Raw genomic sequence first — 20,073 nt, 5'->3', positions numbered from 1 at the left:
CATACTAATTTTGGTGCATGTCGTTTATATTTTTTTTAAAATGGGCACTGTCACCAAACTTTTTTTGATATGTTGTAGTACTTATGTACTACAACATATCTCTAATATAAATGTCTACATTTTTTTTTCATTAAAATAGTTTATTTTAATGTTGAAAGCCGGCCACTAGGGGTCTCCCTACTAGTGGCTGGCTGCAGGCTGGCTGCAGGCTGGCGCGACGTCACGCATGAATTCGGACCGATGCCGGCCGGGCATCGGTCCTAATTCATTTAGCCTGCGCTCGCTCCCTGACTGTCAATCAGACAGGTGGGAGCGAGCACTGAGAGTGCATTGGCTCCATGGCTTCACATGCAGGCCCCGCCTCCCGGCATCTACACGCCGCCGCCGCTGCTGCTCTGCACTCGGGTATGGTTGGGGGGGAGGGGTAGCGCTGCAGCAACTATTGATTTGAACGGGGGGGGGCGGGGTTTGGGGTAGCGCTGCGGCAACTATTGATTTCAACAAGTGGGGGAGAGAGCGGGGTTCGGGGTAGCACCGCGGCCCATGCAAATCTATTGATTTCAACAGAGGGGGGAGAGAGTGGTGTTCGGTGTAGCGCCACGGCGCTAACAAAGTTATTGTTTTCGACACAGGGTGCCTCCAGTTATTTCACCACTACAACTCCCAGCATGCCCTGACAGCCAGTAGATGTCAGGGCAAGCTGGGAGTTGCAGTGGTGAAACAGCTGGAGGCATCCTGTATAGTGAACTAAGGGCGGAAGTGTCGGCCCCAGCAGGCATCAGTGACGTTGTTCCTGCTGGGGAAGTGAGCACACTACCAGGCAGACAAAAAGCCATTTTTAATATAGTAAAAAAAAATGTAAAGACAGGGAGGCGGTTAGGGATAGATGGGCAGTAGGCAGGGACAGAAAAAAATGGATGGTGGGAGCTACCCTAAGTATTAAAATAAAACCTATATAAATTGGGTATCCTTGTAACCATATGGACCTACAGAATAAATATAAGGTTTTAACAAATACTGCACTGCGTAGAAACGGAGCCCTCAAAAGTTACAAAATGGCATGTTTTTTTTTAATTTCACCCCACAAATAATTTTGGTTTGGTTTTGCCGCAGGTTTTATTATCAAATAAGTGATGTCATTGCAAAGTACAATTGGTGACGCAAAAAACAAGCCCTTAAATGGGTCTGTAGGTGCAAAATTGAAAGCGTTATGATTTTTAGAAAGAAAGGAGGAAAAAGCAAAAATGCAAAAAACGAAAATTTGCTGAGTCCTTATGGTGAAAATAGGCTGAGTCCCTAAGGGGTTAATAACTCTGGGATGCTTTTACTTTTCATTCTGATTTCGAGATAGTTTTTTCGTGATATATTCTACTTTATGTTACTGGTAACATATGTTCGTCGATACTTGCATCATTTCTTGGTGAAAATTTCCCAAATTTGCTGAAAAAATTTGAAAATGTTGCATTTTTTTTTACTTTGAAACTCTCTGCTTATAAGGAAAATAGACATCCCAAATAAATGATATATTGATTCACATATACAATATGTCTACTTTATGTTTGCGTCATAAAGTTGACATGTTTTTACTTTTGGAAGACATCATAGGGCTTTAAAGTTCAGCAGCAATTTTCCAATTTTTCACAAAATTAGCAAAATCAGAATTTTTCAGGGACCAGTTAAGCCTTGAAGTGGATTAGAAGGGCCTTTATATTAAAAATACCCCATAAATGACCCCATTATAAAAACTGCACCCCTCAACGTATTCAAAATGACATTCAATAAGTGTGTTAACCTTTTCGGTATTTCACAGGAATAGCAGCAAAGTGAAGGAGAAAATTCTAAATCTTAATTTTTTACACGTGCATGTTCTTGTAGACCAAGTTTTTGAATTTTTACAAGGGAAATCTCACTAAAATGTGTAACCCAATTTCTTTTGCGTAAAGGAAATACCTCATATGTGTATGTAAAGTGTATATCAGGTGCAGAAGAGGGCTCAGAAAAGAAGGAGGGACAATGGGATTTTAGAGAGTGAGTTTGGTGCCAGAACAGCGAAAAAATAAATAAATCATGGCATACTATTTTGGAAACTATAGTGAGCCTTAACACCCCACAAGTGTTTGACAACTTTCTGCTAAAGTTGGATGTGTAACCGATTTTTTTTTTTTATGTATTGAAATATCTCATGTGTGGACGTCAAGTGCACTGCGGGCGCACTACAATGTTCAGGAGAGAAAGAGTCACATCTGGCTTTTGGAAAGCAAATTTTGCTGAAATAGTTTTTGGGGTTCATGTTGCATTTAGGAAGCCCCTAGAACAGCAAAAAAAAAAAAAAACACATGGCATACTGATTTGGAAACTACACCCCTCAAGGAACATAACAAGCAGTACAGTGAGCCTTAAAGGACATCTGCAGCGCTCATACATAAAAAAAAAAAAAAAAAAGTTTACCTCATCTGATAGCTCTTTCAAAGACCTTTCCAACGATGCCTCATTTGTCAAATTTGGCCCAGCCATTCTCTTGTAATTGCCACCTGTAGCAGTAAGCAGCCATGTCATAAAGACTACATTTCCCATGACTCCCTGTGACAGCTTCCTGTTAGCTGCTGCTCTCTCCCCCTCCTCTCCCCCCCACCGAGGAAATTATAATAAATTATAATAAAGTGACGACCACAGCTCCTTCCCTTGTGGTTATCTCCTCACATCCTCCCCTTCCCAGCTCATCAGTCCTCTCCACCCTCACCACATGTACTGTACTGGCCCCTAGTGCTGGGTGGTATACCGGTATGAACCGGATACCGGTTTTCTTTTTCTCCCACGGTATGGATTTTTGCCCATACCGCTATACCGGTCGGGCCCCTCCCCCACCCTCCAGATGAATTGTAGAGCCCAGCGCGGCGCCCTCACTTGTCCCAGTGTGCTTCTGTGGCCCGATAGAAGCTAATCCATTTACTGTGTCCCCCCGCTGCGCCTGTCAGCCAGTGTCCACGCGAGCACGATCAATCCCCACCGCTAGCGGGATCCATGTGCCCACTAGCGGTGTCACAAGAATGCCTCCCATGAGCGCGAGCGCTACCATCACCGCTAGCGGGGTCCCTGTGCCCACTAGCGGTGTCACAAGAATGCCTCCCGCGAGCGTGAGCGCAACCATCACCGCTACCGGGGTCCCTGTGCCCACTAGCGGTGTCACAAGAATGCCTCCCGCGAGCGTGAGCGCTACCATCACCGCTAGCAGGGTCCCTGTGCCCACTAGCGGTGTCACAAGAATGCCGAGCGCGGCTCTGTTCCCTGTCCCTGTCAGCTCTCAGGGTACTGGAACAGATTTAAAAGCCTCACGCGCGGCTAACGTAGTACTGCGCAGGTGCAGCACTACGCAAATAGCGTAGGGCTAACGTAGGCAGCACTAGGAGCCTAGCGTTAGCCCTACGCTATTTGCGTAGTACTGCGCATGCGCAGTACTACGTTAGCTGGGCGTGAGGCTTTTAAATCTGTTCCCGTACCATGAGAGCTGACAGGGACGGGGAACAGAGCCGCGCTCGGCATTCTTGTGACACTGCTAGTGGGCACAGGGACCCCACTAGCGGTGATGGTAGTGCTCGTGCTCGCTGGATGCATTCTTGTGACATCGCTAGTGGGCACAGGGACCCCGCTAGCGGTGATGGTAGCGATCGCGCTCGAGGGAGGCATTCTTGTGACACTGCTAGTGGGCACAGGGACCCCGCTAGCGGTCATGGTAGCGCTCGCGCTCGCGGGAGGCATTCTTGTGACACCGCTAGTGGGCACAGGGACCCCGCTAGGGGTGATGATAGCGATCGCGCTCGCGGGAGGCATTCTTGTGACACCGTAGTGGGCACAGGGACCCCACTAGCGGTGATGGTAGCGATCGCGCTCGCGGGAGACATTCTTGTTTTAATAGGAGAAAATGTCACCGTAAATTTGTCAATATATTTACCTCATATTAGGACGTAAACGGCTCTGCGGGTGCACACCAGGTCTCGGAAGGGCAGGAGCGCAGTCGGGGGCCTTGAGCATTTACGGAGCTATCTATAGAGCCAGAACAGTGCCCCACCCCCCTCAAGGAATGTTACATGGGGTACAATAAGTTAGTAAAGTGGGGTATAGTGGGCCGTAATATGACAAAATAGGTTATGTTCCCAGAATGATGACCAAGAGCATAGCCAAAACTAAAAAATATGCCCATCCCAAACCCTATGCTCTGAATCATCATTCTGGGAATGTGATGTCTGTGGCCGTCCCTAACCTGTTGCCTCAAAGGAGCACACCATTCAGGTGGAGAGAGAGCTCTGCACATTTGAGGCAATATATAAAAGTCCTCGATGCTAGTGACCCATGACCCATTTTTGGAAAAAAAAAATACCCCCAGAGGTCTTATCAAGTTTTTCTTTTTTATGAAACAGTTATTTGGGGGCAATTTAGTGGTTATAAGTCATAATAACTAAAACAGTCTATTTCAGTGTATCCGGCCATGTCAATCCGGATTCCTGAGTCGCCAACAAACTCAGGAATTCGTGGCTGATATCCCTCAGGGGGTCTCCAGACAGGTTCACCGTAAAGGGGGCTCCGGTATGCTTGTCTGGGGGGTCGGACTCCTATGACGAGTGGCATGGATGCTCATACTAGTGTCGGCCACTGAGTCAAATGGGGGGTGTAGCCTCGTCTGGCGGTGTCTCTACCGCCTTCTGGGGGGCTCATCATCAGTGTTAGATGAGGAGGACGAGGAAAAACACAGAAAAGTAGGATCTTCCTCGTCCTCAATGGCAGATTCTGAGTCGGAGGCAAGTAAAGCATATGCATCCTCCACCGGGGGGGAGGGGAAGTGTGTGTGAGGGGGTGGGGATGGGTTTAGTGTATGTGCTTGGTGTATACTATATATAACGGTGTGTGATTATAAATCACACCGTTATATATAAAAAAAGGGGGGGCCCAAATGCTGCACCCTGAAACCCATATAGGGCCCGGGTCACGCTGCAAAATCTGCGGCGGACCCTTTAGGGCCTATTAGGGGGTCAGGGGGGGATTTTTTTAAAAACATTTTCTTACTTTATTTTTTAACCTCCTACCTGTCCATGTGCCCTGAAGCTCACCCTGACTACACAGCTCTTCTTTAGCCCTGAGGGGCACAGATCTTGGTAGTGGGGGGTCCCTGGCTTCTTATCTCAGCTCTGCCCGCTGACTGAACTTGGTGGGCTAGCAGAGCTGAGAGAAGGGACATTAACCCCTCCTCTGCCGGCTGATATTGGTCGGGCGCTCCTTGGGAGGTGACGGGATCACCACCTCCCGCCCAGTTACAGAAGATGATTATTCTGGGTCATCGGGTCACACGTGACCTGTATGACCGGAATCGTCGCAGATCGCCGGTGTGGACCCCCCTCGGCATTGTCATGGGATGCCTGCTGAATGATTACAGTAGGCAACCCGCAATTCCCACGGGCGTACAGCTATGCCCTGGGTCCTTAAGTTCCAGGGCATCAGGGCGTACCTGTACACCCTGGGTCCATAAGTGTCAGGATCCGGACTGGCGGCTGGTGAGGACACAGGAGGTGGATCATCTGTGCCGGAGAGGCGATAGCACGGGTCGTACTGGGGAATCGGTTCTAAGTAGTTACTGGTGTTCACCAGAGCCCGCCGCAAAGCGGGATGGACTTGCTGCGGCGGTAATTACCAGGTCGTGTACCCCAGTAGAGACTCGACCTCTCTGGCAGCTGAGACTGGCGCGGTACACAAGGACTAGACAGAGGCGAGGTCAGACTTAGCAGAAGGTCAGGGCAGGCGGCAAGGTTCATAGTCAGGGGCAACAGCAGAAGGTCTGGATAGGCAGGCTAGGGAACACACTATAACGCTTTCTCAGGGCACAAGGCAACAGGATCCAGCAGGGACAGGAAGGGGGAGTGGGTTTTTATAGTGTAGGGAGTGATTGGAACTAATTGGGCCAGGCACCAATTAATGGTGCGCTGGCCCTTTAAATCTGAGAGACCTGGTGCGCGCGCGCCCTAGAGAGCGGGGCCGCGCACGCCGGGACTGAGCAGGAGGACGGGGCCGGTGAGTGACACGGAATGCGACCCACGGGCGGGCACGTCCCGCCACGGGGATCGCATCCCCGCCGAGAGACACAGAGCAGCGCTCCCGGTCAGCGAGTCTGACCGGGGCACTGCAAGCAGGAGTGTAACGCTGTGAGCGCTCTGGGGGAGAAGCGGGACCCTGAGCGCTCGGCGTTACAATAAGTGGTTAAACCCAATACACCGGGTTATATTGTGGGTGAACAGGAGACCGAAGCGAGGTCTCTGACAAAGATACCTACCTTCAGTCCAGCGCTTGGTCCCTCTGAAGATCGGCTTCTATCTTTGCTGAATTGAGGCACAAGCGCTCACCTGACCAGCGATCATGAATATTCATATTCACCCGGCGGGCACGCCTCCAGTGCGCAAGTCAGCGAAGATAAAAGTTGATCTTCAGAGGGACCGAGCTCCGGACTGAAGGTAGGTATCTTAGTCAGAAACCCTGCATCGGTCTTCTGTTCACCCGCACTATAACTCGGTGTATTGGGTTTAGTGTGGGTTAACAGGATGACTGTTTTCCTTTAACACTGATAAATCACTAAAGAAATACCATTTTTGTGGTCATACTCAACCCAAACATGTGAACAACCCATAAATGTCAGTACAGAAAACAAGGTTGTCAGCTTGGTGTCAAAAAGTACTAAAATGTAATAACTAAACTTTTTGCACAAACTCAATCTAAGTCCCTCACCAGATCGATTCATTTCAACTGTGTAATGAGATGAGGTTTACCAGACATACATGGTTCAAAATCCAGAGCAATCCAGTCAATATCCATGCTCAGCTCGTGCGTTGCAGCATCTTTGATCTGTTTAGTCTAAGCTTTACTTCTCAGGTGGCTCTGGTATTAAAAGACTGTCGTCATGTGGCACTCATCTCATGGCTAAGGGCAGATTAGGGTATTACATTGATTTCTAATTTTTTACAGAAAACCCAGAGACATTAGTCAAGCAGATGTAACAGTCTGTCACGTGATCCTTCTGCTCTCGCTATATCATTGGGAGGGACAGCATTGCTTTCGCACCACAAATGTGAGGAGTCCAGGCCTTGTCTTGATCAACAATCTTACAAACAACGTAGAGATAATGTGCTTTCTTAGCAAGCTCAGTCATTGTGCTTCTTTGGGGCTTAAGCGTATATTTGTCACAAATGTAGCAGAACGTATCATGGCTGTTGTGACATTGTCAAGTCATTTATGCTGTCATTTATAGCCCTGAGTCTATAACTTTCTTACTTATAAAGTAAGTACCGACAAAGAAACTGTCCTTCCTATATGTAGGCTCCAGTAAAAATCAATAATTTCTAAATTATGAGTTAGGGGTTTACAAGAACCAACACTTAAATATAGAACCTATAGGTGTGTGGAACACACCAGTATGTGAGACCCCAAGGAGTAAAACCGAATACGGTGTATGGTTAAACATATTTTATTAAATAATTAATAGGGTAAGCATACAAAATCAATCAATACATATAAATAAATATATTATTAAATAAAAGGCGTAAATATATAGATTAAAAGAAGTGGGGTACTGGGGTTAAAATTTATGTCTAAGAAAACAGGTAAGTAAATAGATATAGCATAAATATATGGTATAGAGACCTGACTCGACTGTATAAAGTGCTGGTGCTCTAGGAGTGCAAACAATGTGCAGTTAAACTGAGTGAAAGAAAAAAGGTGTTAAATCAATCCATAAATAAATAAAATACACTCATGTGAAACATCTATATAACAGAAGAAACAGGTGACAGTGCAAATAGCACCAGATACCATGAAAATAGCAGCAAATACCATGAGAATAGCAGCAAAAACAAGGAATAAGTGACTGTGCAAATATCAACAGTGCCAGTTAAAGTAGCAGCCAATATACAGATAGACAGCTTGTGCAAGGAAGACAGGACTTACCCCAGCCCCACACCACAACTCTGACGCGTTTTACCAGGAGCGGCTTTATCAGTGAAACCCCGCAATGCTAGAAAAAACTGCAATAACCGAAGAGCTCCATCTTAGTCTACAGGATTCAGTATGTTAACCCCTTAACGACCAAATGCAGTGCTCACGTCATGCACTGTAGGTCCCGGCTGCTATCAGCAGCTGGGGACCTGCCGGTAATGGCGGACATCAACGATCACGCTGATGTCCGCCCTTAACCCCTAGGATGCCGTGATCAATACAGATAACGGAATCTGCAGCAATGAGCGTGTTTGAAAGGATGATCGGATCACCTGCGGCGCTGCCGCGGGGACCCGATCATCTAAGATGGCGGACAGAGTTCCCCTCACCTGCCTCCGTTTGTCTCCTGGGGTCTATGCATAGCACTGAACAGTATTAGCAATCAAATGATTGCTATTAATAGTCCCCTATGAGGACATGGAAAGTGAAAATATGCAAAAAAAAAAAGTGAAAAAAAGTGAAAAAATTTTTAAAAATCCCCTCTCCTAATAAAGATATAAATCTTCCCTTTTTCCCACTTTACTACCAAAAAGCATAAAAAAATATAAATGAATAAACATATTTGGTATCACCACGTGCATAAATGTCCGAACTATCAAAATATAATGTTAATGTGAACGGCGTAAATGTTAAAAAACAAAAAGTCCAAAATTGTCCAAATTGTCACATTCTATTCCCAAATTTTTTTTAATAAAAAGTGGTTTAACTCCTTAGTGACACAGGACGTATATTTACGTCCTGCGCCGGCTCCCGTGATATAATATCCCGTGATGGGTCAGTCCCGGCGGCCACCAACGGCTAATACCGGACATCACCGACCGGTATTAAAAGTTTACACGCGGCGATCAAAGGTGATCACCGCATCTGAAGTGAAAGTTAAAGCTTCCCCACAGCTCAGTGGTGCTGTTTGGGACCGCCGCGGGGAAATCGCGGCATTCCGAACAGTTTGCAGGAGATGAGGAGGATCCCTACCTGCCTCCTGCGCGTCCGATCGCTAAATGACTGTTCTGTGCGCTGCTATTGCATGGCAGTGATCAGTGTAGGAAATCAATGTGTGCAATGTTATAGTCCCCTATATAGGTCTATAACACTGCAAAAAAAAAAAAAAAAAGTGTTGATAAATGTGATTTAACCCCTTCACTAATAAAAATCTGTATCACCCGTTTTCCCATTAAAAAAAAAAAAACTATGTAAATAAAAATAAATATGAACATATGTGTTATCACCGCGTGCGTAAATGTAGAGCTATAAAAAAATATTGTTAATTAAACCGCATGGTCAATGGCATATACACGTAAAAAAATTCAAAAGTCCAAAATAGCGTATTTTTGGTCACTTTTTATACAATAAAAAAATTAATAAAAAGCGATCAATAAGTCAGATCAAAACAAAAAAGGTACTGATAAAAACTTAAGATCACGTCGCAAAAAATTAGCCCTCATACCGCCCCGTAAGCAGAAAAATAAAGTTATAGGCGTCAGAAGGGCATTTTTTTATTTTTTTTGTGCATGTAGTTAAGATTTTTTCCAGAAGTAAGACAAAATCAATATTGACCCACAGAATAAAGACAACATGTCATTTTTACCGTAAAGTGTACAGCGTGAAAACAAACCCTTCAAAATTAGCAAAATTGTGGTTTTCCTTTCAATTTCTTCACTAAAACAAATTATCTTTTGGGCTCGCTGAACATTTTATGGTAAAATGAGAGGTGTCATTACAAATTTCCAATGGTCTTGCAAAAAAAACAAGCCCTCATATGGGTCTGTGGATGGAATTATAAAAGAGTTATAGATTTTAGAAGGTGAGAAGGAAAAACGAATATGCAAAAATAAAATTGGCCCAAGAAGTGGAAGGGGGCGTGCCAACCCCCGCAAGAAGCCACGGCCAACACGCCCCCTCCATGTATCTCTATGGGATACATGGAAGGGGTGTATCGGCCGCTGTTTTCCATGTGGGGGTTGGCACGACCCCTTCCAGCAGACTGCCGGGGCCCCTTTCAGGAGATCACGGAGGGGTCCCAGCGGTCGGACCCCCTGCGATCTATAAGTTATCCCCTATCCTTTGGATAGGGGATAAGTTATGTTTCACTACAGAACTCCGTTAAATGTTCACGTTCACGTGCAATTAGTAAAATACTGTACAAATATGGCTTGTTTGGAAGGGTTCCCAAGAAAAAGCCTCTTTTTAAAAAGAACATGACTGCATAGATTTAATTTAGGCCATAATGCAAAGTACTATGTTTGGTGAAAACCAAACACAACACATCAGCACAAACATTTCATATCAACTGTAAATGCACGTGTTATGAACGCCCGTTATTAAAAGAGGGGAAATCGGCAGTTATACGGCCGGTACAAAATCACTAACTGATAGTAACGGGAGAATTAGTGCCTGCACTCTTTCTCCCGTTCATTCGCACCTCACAAAATAACAGCCGTTATTAATAACGGGAGATAACAGGTTAAAACGACTATTAGAAATATCCATAGACTATACTGGGATTTTCTAAGAGCAGTTAGTGATCTTGTACCGGCCGTATAACTGCCGATTTCCCCTCTTTTTATAATGGGCATTCATAACGGGTGCATTTTTATAGTGTGAAAACACCCTAGTGGAGGGGTGTTGATTTGGACTTTTCAGCCAGAGGACATTGACCATGAACTCCTCTGGATAAAGTAAACAATTCCCCACAAACCTCAATGCAATGAAGCAACAATGTAAAGAAGAGTGATTCAAAACTCCTTCAAAACAATGTAAAAGACAATCGCTCATAAGGGTGGTTCAACAAGCTATTAATTCATGGGGTGTACTTCATTTTTCACGCATGGCTTTTGCATATTGGTTTAATTTTTGTTACATAATCACAAGGTGGAATCTGTTGTTTATTGTTGTTCATGTGAGGTTGCATTTACCTAGATTTAGAACCATCTAAGGGATACATATATATATATATATATATATGTGTGTGTTAAAGGGGTTGTGCGCTCACCCGCCCCCTCAATGAAAGTCTATGGGAAGGGGGCGCGACCGCTGTCACGCGCCCTTCCCATAGACTTTGGTAGAGGGGGCTGGCTTGACGTCACGAAGGGGCGGGCATGACGTCACGCTCGGCGGCCGCGAACACGGAAGCCCGCACACAGCGTTCGGAGTAATGAACTCCGGAAGCTGTGAGCTGAGCTCCGAACTGCAGGGCAGCGCACAACCCCTTTAAAAGGCATTCATTCCTTGTTTTATTCCTATACGCCACAGTTATTCCCTATATTAGAACTTCTTTACTATTACATAATGACAAAAAAACGTATCACTACATCTGCAACAGATTACAAAGATCAAACTACACAAAGATGTAATACACAGCATGTAGGAAAGGCTACACCAAACAAGAAAAACCTTTCCAGTGAACACTTACTGCAAAGTGAACCCACATAGATACAAATCACAGTAACTCATGGCCACACGACTAATATATAACATTATAAAAGACTGTTCTTGAACACATTTAAACATTTAAACCAAGCATGTTTGTGTACTCTGTAAATTAATACAAGCATACAATTTGTGACCAAAACTACATGTGAAATCTGATGATAACTGGCATTGTATCTGGTCTGGTCATTTCATCATGTGTCTGGTAATTAGAAAAGTTGTTGCCTCTATTAACAAACATTGCACATACATCTCAGCCAAACATGAATATTATTTATATGGAAATGGGAATATGGGTGGCTGTCATATATCTTTAGGTTCTTATCTCAATGAAGCAATAGAAATACACTGTAAAAAATCAGATCTTGAATAATTTAGGCAAGTTTGGTCGCAGACAGTATCAACAAAACTGATGACATTGTCTGCAATGGAATGTGTACTAGGAACTACAGTTTGTGCAAACGAAATATAGAAAATATTAAATGGCTTAGTTCATTACAGAAAGGCAGTAATAAAAAAACAATTCACACAATGAGTATCTCTACAACCTCAAGGACCTGGGGCATGGTAGCACTCTAAATAAATGGGATACAAAGGTGTACAGAAGTTTCTTGGTATTGGTCATCAATGTATGATTGGAATGGGTTTGACCCGCAGAGACTGTGCACTGCAGCATCATTGGCCCCTTTATTGTCTATTCAGACACACAAGAGTCATTGTGCTGGATCACTTGAATGGAGTAACCTGCAGACACAGACCCCATAAATTGTGCACAACTTTTTTACTGGGAACCTGATATCATTGCTGCCTGAACTACAAGTCATTGGGGTGATTTCTGGTGGCTTTTTCCTGGCCCACAAGCCTTGATGGATAGATCTCTCCCTCTTTGGGTATAGGTAGGGCTCTATAAATCAAGGCTGGTGGGGCAGGCAGAAGCTACAAGGGACTGATTACTTGTGGTTTAGGCAGCATGAAAGTGATGTCAGGTTACCTTTAATGTTTACCATACAACACAACTTCTGGTGTATGTGTCAAAGAGGACAAGGGTAAATTACTTTAGAATGACACTGCAAGATTACATACAGCAGTAACCAAGCATGATCTCTTTAAGAACTGCACTGGGGCGTAACAACGAGTCCTAGGATTCATTGACTGAGTGTATTAGAATATGAAATTAACCAAGATATAAGGACTATTTTAGTATAAGAAAAAAGCACCATGACTAGTAGGTTAGTATGGTAATCATATAACTTGTACACATTTCTGTAAAACATGATAATTGAAGCTTAATCAGGAGTCTTACATAAATAAATATTTGCACAGCTTTAAAGGTTGCATTTTACATAACAAAATTTTCCTACCATAGACCAATTTAGACAAAAAATGAAGACACATCCAGTTCTGATTGGGGTGAGGGAACAAGGATATAAATTGGTATTATGCCCCACATTGTCCCAGACAGGAGAGGGTCAACACTGCATGAGCAAACCACATGACATGGACACGGTCAAATCACATGACTAGTACGGTCATCACCACATGACACAAAGCCAATGGGACAAGTACACATAAGGCTCAGACACACAGTTTACTTTTACCTCACACACTAGGCACCAGACATGAAACTTTGAAAAAATGCTTACTCTATTCCCCACCCTGTTCCTCCAAATATCACCCCCAGGGCCAGAATGGTCCCTGCCACTGCACCTATAAGTCTGTTAGTGGCCATGCTCACTGTTTGAAAGGGAAAAGGTAGATTATTTTCAAGAAATTAGTCAATCTTACATGAATATAAAAACATAGCTACTAGTGGAATATGAAAAATTGTACAATCTCTCAAGCATTGATCACATAGTTCAGTTCTTGTTTTCTTTTTTCTGGATTTAGTCTGGATTTGCATTGAAACATCTGCATCAAATCTGCACTATGTGGACAAGGCCTAAATCTAAACCAATAATAACCAAACTGAGTTTAAAATCTAATAATTAGGCAAAAACACTTTAATCAATCCGTCTGATTGAGCACAAAACTGAATACAGAAACTGGTTATCAGTACCAACCAATCTCAGCTCAGCTTTTATTCTACCAGAGCTAGTTAAACTACTAAAGCTATGCTGTGATTGGTTACTATGGGCAAAACCAGACAGTTTTTGTCCTTACACAGATTGATAAATCTAGGCCTTTCTGTTTAAAAAATATATTTTATGAATATTAGGACAATAAATCATCTGTTAATAAAACATTTGGTAAATTGCATCAACAGAGCACAACATATGAGTCCTGCACTGCAACAAGCATAATGGGGGCACAAAAACTGGGTTAGGACTGAATTCATTTTTCTTCCCTCCCCCATTTGGAGCTACATTAAAGGGTACCTCTCATCAAATAAACTTTTGATATATTTTAGATTAATGAATGTTGAATAACTTTCCAATAGCATGTTAATGAAAAATATGCTTCTTTCTATTGTATTTTTCCCGATCAGTCCTGTCAGCAAGCATTTCTGACTCATGCTGGAGTCCTAAACACTCAGAGCTGCCAGCCTGCTTTGTTCACAGCCAAACAGGCTGTGAACAAAGCAGGCTGGCAGCTCTGAGTGTTCTCCTTTGTGAACAAAGCAGACTGGCAGCTCGTAGTGTTTCGGACTCCAGCATGAGTCTGAAATGCTTGCTGCCTGGACTGGTAGGGAGACCCCTAGTGGTCATTTCTTCAAAGTGGAAAATTAAATAGAAAGAAGCATATTTTTTAATAACATGCAATTGTAAAGTTATTCTGCATACATTAATCTATAATATATCAAAAGATTTTTTGATGAGAGGTACCCTTTAAAGTATGTATTAAGACATTTCATATACAGCAATTTCTTCAAAGGGAAATACAACTAAAAGAGAGATCTTATAATAAATAACAGGGACTTTGTTACCAAGTTTCCTCTCAGCAACAGCCTGTAGCTTGAAGTCTATTTAAATAGAAGCCTGTATTCTCCTCACAGATCTGCAGTACCAACACTGGAATTTGTTCACAACCCTGCATGTAAATGCTGGATCACTTCCATAGGTGTTAAAATATCAGTTTGTAGTCACACAGCCCAAAATGGAGGTATTAAAAGCAACACTTGCTTGTAGTTTAGAAACCAATGATTATCATGATTCATGAACTTGAAATTTGTATAATAAAAATATAATTGTTTCTAAACATGCAAGGCTACATGCAGCTAAGGCTATGAATGAGGCCGAATTCAGTAGGACTTAGCACAGAAGGTTAAAGGACATCTGCAGCAAAAGACAACTTATCCCCCATCCTTTAAGCCTTGTCCTTTAAAGGGGTACTCTGCACCTCTAGATATCTTATCCTCTATCCAAAGGATAGGGGATAAGATGTCTAGGGGTGCAGAGTACCCCTTTAAGGCTAAGGCTTAAACTAGGACAAGTCTAGGCAGAACAGCCAAATTCTTTTTTATATATATATATATTTTTTTTTTGGTTTTGCTTGTTTATTATCATGTGACCACATTTCTGACAAGAAATGTACCGTATATGTGTAGACAGAATGTTAGTCTGTACTGTGTTACTGACTTTTTGTGAACTACAGGATTACCAGTATTACATTATTGTTTTCAGATCCCCTCTGGCAGCTCAGACCCCTCCCAGCTCATCCCTATTTGTTCCTCTCTATGTCCCCATGCATAAACTGCTGTTGAAGATAGATTGTCAGCCCTATCTTAAAGACCATAGAGCAGTGATGTAGTAGGGTAGGTGAGTTGATATAATGATTAGCTGCAGAGTTGTACTACTCCCCTGAACAGATAAATAAAAAAAAATGTGGCTCCTACAAGAGATACATCAATTGAAAGAATGAAAACATCATACAAGATGTAAATTCTACAAGCTGTGTGTAAGATGGCGCAGCAATAAGAATCTTACTATAAGACAGCTTTACTCTTACTATAAGACAGCTTGATATATATAAGAGGAAGGTTATAAAAGGAAAACATTCCGGTAGACAAAGAAAGACAACAAAATGCCAGGATAGAAAATGCAAAGCACAATAAAACAAATGAAAAACAATAGATGGAAAGAGGAAACAATGTTTTTGAAACGTCTGTAACAATCGGCTAATGGGATTTCATATATAAAAGCAGAGTGAAAAACACCTAAACATCTAAAGCAGTGGTGCTCAGGTCCAACAGTAGTAAATGTACCATCAAGGATTTATTCATGTAGCTCCTTTGTTAAAGGGATTTTCTAGGAAACCTCAATACTTACGCTTATTCATCTCTGTAGCGTTGTTCTTCCTTCTTCCGGTGGTATTCTGCTCCTCATTCAGTCAATCTCAGAGCAGAGTCGGCGAGTGGGATATAACAAGAAGAAGAAAGAACAACATAGGAGAGGCAAGCTGAAGACATGACAGCTACATTGTCAGGTAAGTACGCACACGTTTGTTGTTTTAAGGCACCTCAGCATTTAATTAAAAAGGTTACATGAATGAATCCTTGGTGGTAAAGAGAGAGAGAAAGAAAGAAAGAGAGAGAGAGAAAGAAAGAAAGAGAGAGAGAGAGAGAAAGAAAGAGAGAGAGAGAAAGAAAGAGAGAGAGAGAGAAAGAAAGAAAGAAAGAAAGAAAGAAAGAGAGAGTCTACTGATTGTGAGGAAATAATGCAGGACAGATACGGAATTTATGAACTTATGAATTGGAGATGACTTATGGAGGAGGTGTAAAATGGAGGAGTTTCCCATTTTAGTTATCAGGGGCTACCCTCGGAAAATGAAAAGGATAGTGGGGGAGATTTAGCGGAGGAACAATGGAGTAGCTGTCCATAGCAACCAATCAGATAGCTTTTTTCAAATAATATGTTTTATTCAATTTTGTGCACATAAAGAAATATATGCAATATCATGAAGCAAGTGACAATGGCAATATTACATGAGAGAGGCATGCCAATGGAACACGAAAGAATAATCGGAACAGCAAATACACAGGTATAACGGAAAAACAGGCAGCGGCAATCCAATCAAGCAAACATCAACCCTCTTAGGGGGGAGGGGGGGAGAGGCAGATAGCTCTTTCCAATAAAAAAAAAAGCCTCTGAAAAATAAAAGCAGGAATCGAATAGGTTGCTCTGAGCAGCTACTGCACATGTGTTGATAAATGTCCCCCAATGTTATTGGTCCCTATGGGCAGCTGCTCCTCTGTTTCTTTGCATGTGGTTTTGTATACCTTACACAGTAATATTGTGTCTGTTCCAGGTAGAACAGCTGCCACTACAGTTTGAATATTGCAGCAAAATAGTGGTACATAAATAAAGCCTTTATTCATTCTGATCTGACCCTTATCTAGAATAGATAAGAAACACTAGAGAAGTCGCTGTGACTGGATATAAGTTATCTACAAAGAGCCCTTGTGGCAGTATTGTTTATTGTACCTGCAGCTTGTATACAGGCCCATGTATGAATAGTAACAGGCTACAAGTAAAACCAGTATACTTTGATTTTAAATGAGGAAATTCAGCAAGGAAAATCCTTTACAATCCTGGTGTTTACATACCCTTACAGTAAGATTGTCGTCGTTACTCATAACAACTAATCACAGTTCAGCTTTCATTTCTCATATTGCTCTGGTAAATTAAAAGCTGAATTGTGAATGGTTGCTATGGGCAACAATGAGAACCTTACTATAAGACAGCTTGATAAGTTCCCCCATACACCCTACTATCTGACAACTACGGTACTTCTTTCTAAAGATGGCCATATACATTAGATGAACGTAGGTTGAACGATCATTTCACAGATGCAGCTATACAGATTTTTGTCCATATTTGTCTTTTAAGTTGTTTAAACTGGTCGTACCTGATCAATGAAACCAGGCAAAGGAAATTATTTTTTGTGAATATTCTGAAAACATTCGGAGAATATTCTTTTCTGAAAGATTGTTTGTGAAAGCTCTTAAGGTTTATGGGCAACTTTATACTTTGTTCACATGTGAAATGTAGCCTATGTCTGGGGTATACATCAGCATAACAGCAGAATGGTATGTTGATGTATCCCGCAGTATACCCATGCAAAGTCAATGGAACAAACATAGTGATACTACTAATGACTAATCTGATCCATTTCCAGTGTATACTGTTATATTTCAAGCCTCAAAAGCATGGACACCTGCAATAAATGTCCATGGTGTCCTGCAATAAAAATATTATTAGCTCAGAAATGGACCATAGACTGTGTTCAGGCTGTTGAACTCAATGTACCCAGCCCAGGTACTGCAATGTATACAAACATCCTGAGAGGCCAAAGAAGAGTAAGCTGTATCTAGTTTACTTTTCTGAAATAATAAAAAAGGTACTGTAAAAATCTATGGTGGTTCATGAGACAAAATCCCTGCCATTCAGAGTTTCACATGTCCAATAAATATATCATGTTTTTAGGAAAAACCTGTCCAAATTTTGATATCACAATTGACTGCTGTCAATTTGGCCTTTGCGCTCCTTTCAGCATGTATAAATATTCACCCTCTGCCCACTCAGGCTGGCATTTTCTTTAGCTGCGATCACACATTGGCACTAATGTGGTCACATAATCACTGCTGATAAAAAAGCCAGTAAGGTACATCTGACAGACTGACGCACAGATAATAAACATTGAGGCATGCAGTATAGTTCTTGAGTCCCTGTTCCTGAAGTGATTTGTAAAACAATAACATTTTGACAAATTCAGTTTTGAAAGGAGAAAGATAGCATCAATCTCCCTGCTCAAGTTACAAAAACAGCTTGGGTACATAAACTGTGAAAAACAGCCAGATCAGCTGTTTTTGGAATTCTTGCCAGCTTTAGTGACCGCAAATATGCGGAACAGGGCTAGAGGGCCCTTGTTCTTTAGAAAATGCAGGTCCATGAGGTGGGACCAGCATGTATGGGATACCAATTACTGGTTGCAGCGTTGTCCTGTCTCGGCCAATGATTGGCTGAGCAGGCACGTCCTTTACAGAGCTCTTGTCTCAGATGTAGAAAGAACACAGAAGATGTGGGAACTGGAAGGAGAAACACAGGAGCTGTGGGGGACCAGCATGAAATTTGGGGAAGGTAAACATAGCCCCAGCAGATTTTAAATTTTTTTTTTTTTTGGAAACATCAGAACCTCCCTTTAATATACAACATTTACAGAATTTTTTTGCTATGTAGTCTTTTAGTATTTTATAGCTGTAAAGAACAGACATGACTATAAAATATGTGTGTACATGCTGCTCTGAAGCTGTCCTCTTATATCTTTAATACCTTCTCTGATGGCAAAAATTATTTCCCAGATCCCTAAAGATAAGCAACAACTCTATGTGAACATATAATACCTCAAATATCACTCCTTATTCTTAAATTTTTTTTTTCTCCTTTTTTTTTCTAAGGGTGCATTACACATTTGGCTGATACGGGAAACTGGCAGCTACTGTATCCCCACTGGACCCGGTATGCCGCGTATTTCAGTCCAGCTACAAAACCGGATACGGTGCAAAAATTAGCCGACCGGAGTCACAATCTGACTCCGGTCGGCGCATTTAAATAAATGAGATGTGGTGCTAAGTCCGGCGGTGACAGTATCAGCTAAACGTCGTGTGAATGCACCCTAAGGCTTCAATAATCTAATGAAATATCTAATTTCCCCATCCTCTTGGTAAAGCCCTGACCAAATTTATTTACTGGTAAAAGGAGATCCAAGAAAGGTATAAGGTAAATGTATTGCCCACAAAGGATCCACGCAACGCGTTTCAAAGCCGCTCCGGCTTTTTCGTTAGGCCTGATGAAAAAGCTACAGCGGCTTTGAAACACGTTGCGTGGATCCTTTGTGTGCAAAAAGTTTACCTTATACATACTTCTTGTGGCAGCGCGATTCATCTCCCTTTCACCTATATTTTCGCCTGGACGCTGGGAGCCGCAGCAGCCGCTATCACAGGATTCCTGATCAAGCACATTGAGTGTTGTGCCTCCATTCCCACAACTCACACAGGTGAGTGCGTTTTGATTGGGCTCTCCACTATCTCATCCATCAGGTTCCATCCAGGGGTGCGCACCCTGTTCTCTTTTGTACATTTCTTTACTGTAATTATATGCAATTTTTTTTATTTAATAGACACATTTACACTTTTGACTATGCTTACATCTATCCAACAGCTGAATATTTTAAGATATATGAAAGTATATTGACTAAACCTTAAAGGGGTATTCCAGGCCAAAACTTTTTTTTATATATATCAACTGGCTCTGGAAAGTTAAACAGATTTGTAAATTACTTCTATTAAAAAATCTTAATCCATCCAATAGTTATTAGCTTCTGAAGTTTTATGTCTAACTGCTCAATGATGATGTCACGTCCCGGGAGCTGTGCATGATGGGAGAACATCCCCATAGGAACTGCACAGCTCCCAAGACGTGACATCATCATTGAGCAGATAGACAGAAAACAACAACTCAACTTCAGAAGCTAATAACTATTGGAAGGATTACGGTTTTTTAATAGAAGTAATTTACAAATCTGTTTAACTTTCCAGAGCCAGTTGATATATAAAAAAAAGTTTTGGCCTGGAATCTCCCTTTAAGACTCACCAGTAGCCCATTATATAGTACTGTGAAACTG

At 42.3% G+C, this 20,073-nt stretch overlaps 1 protein-coding gene across 10 annotated transcripts in view; it reads right to left on the bottom strand.

The window, feature by feature from the left end:
* Positions 1 to 20,073, bottom strand: part of ADAM23 (ADAM metallopeptidase domain 23) — a 276,719-nt gene that overhangs the window by 19,751 nt on the left and 236,895 nt on the right. For 3 of the 10 annotated variants that reach the window (XR_008847068.1, XM_056534976.1, XM_056534975.1), the window contains exon 25: positions 13,098 to 13,188. The exons of 4 other annotated variants lie outside the window; for them this stretch is intronic. Coding sequence is in view for 2 of the 6 variants with exons in the window: in XM_056534976.1 (XP_056390951.1) it covers positions 13,098 to 13,188 (91 nt within the window). In the remaining 4 variants the exon portion in view is untranslated. Of the gene's footprint in view, positions 1 to 13,097; positions 13,189 to 15,719; positions 19,537 to 20,073 lie in introns of all 10 variants that reach the window. 3 more of the 10 variants (XR_008847065.1, XR_008847066.1, XR_008847067.1) reach the window with 2 other exon arrangements.

The sequence above is a fragment of the Hyla sarda genome, chromosome 8 (genome assembly GCF_029499605.1).
Source record: "Hyla sarda isolate aHylSar1 chromosome 8, aHylSar1.hap1, whole genome shotgun sequence".
In the NCBI taxonomy this organism is placed as follows: domain Eukaryota; kingdom Metazoa; phylum Chordata; class Amphibia; order Anura; family Hylidae; genus Hyla; species Hyla sarda.
Note: the sequence above shows the minus strand (reverse complement) of the source record. Positions and strands in the feature narration are given on the sequence as shown.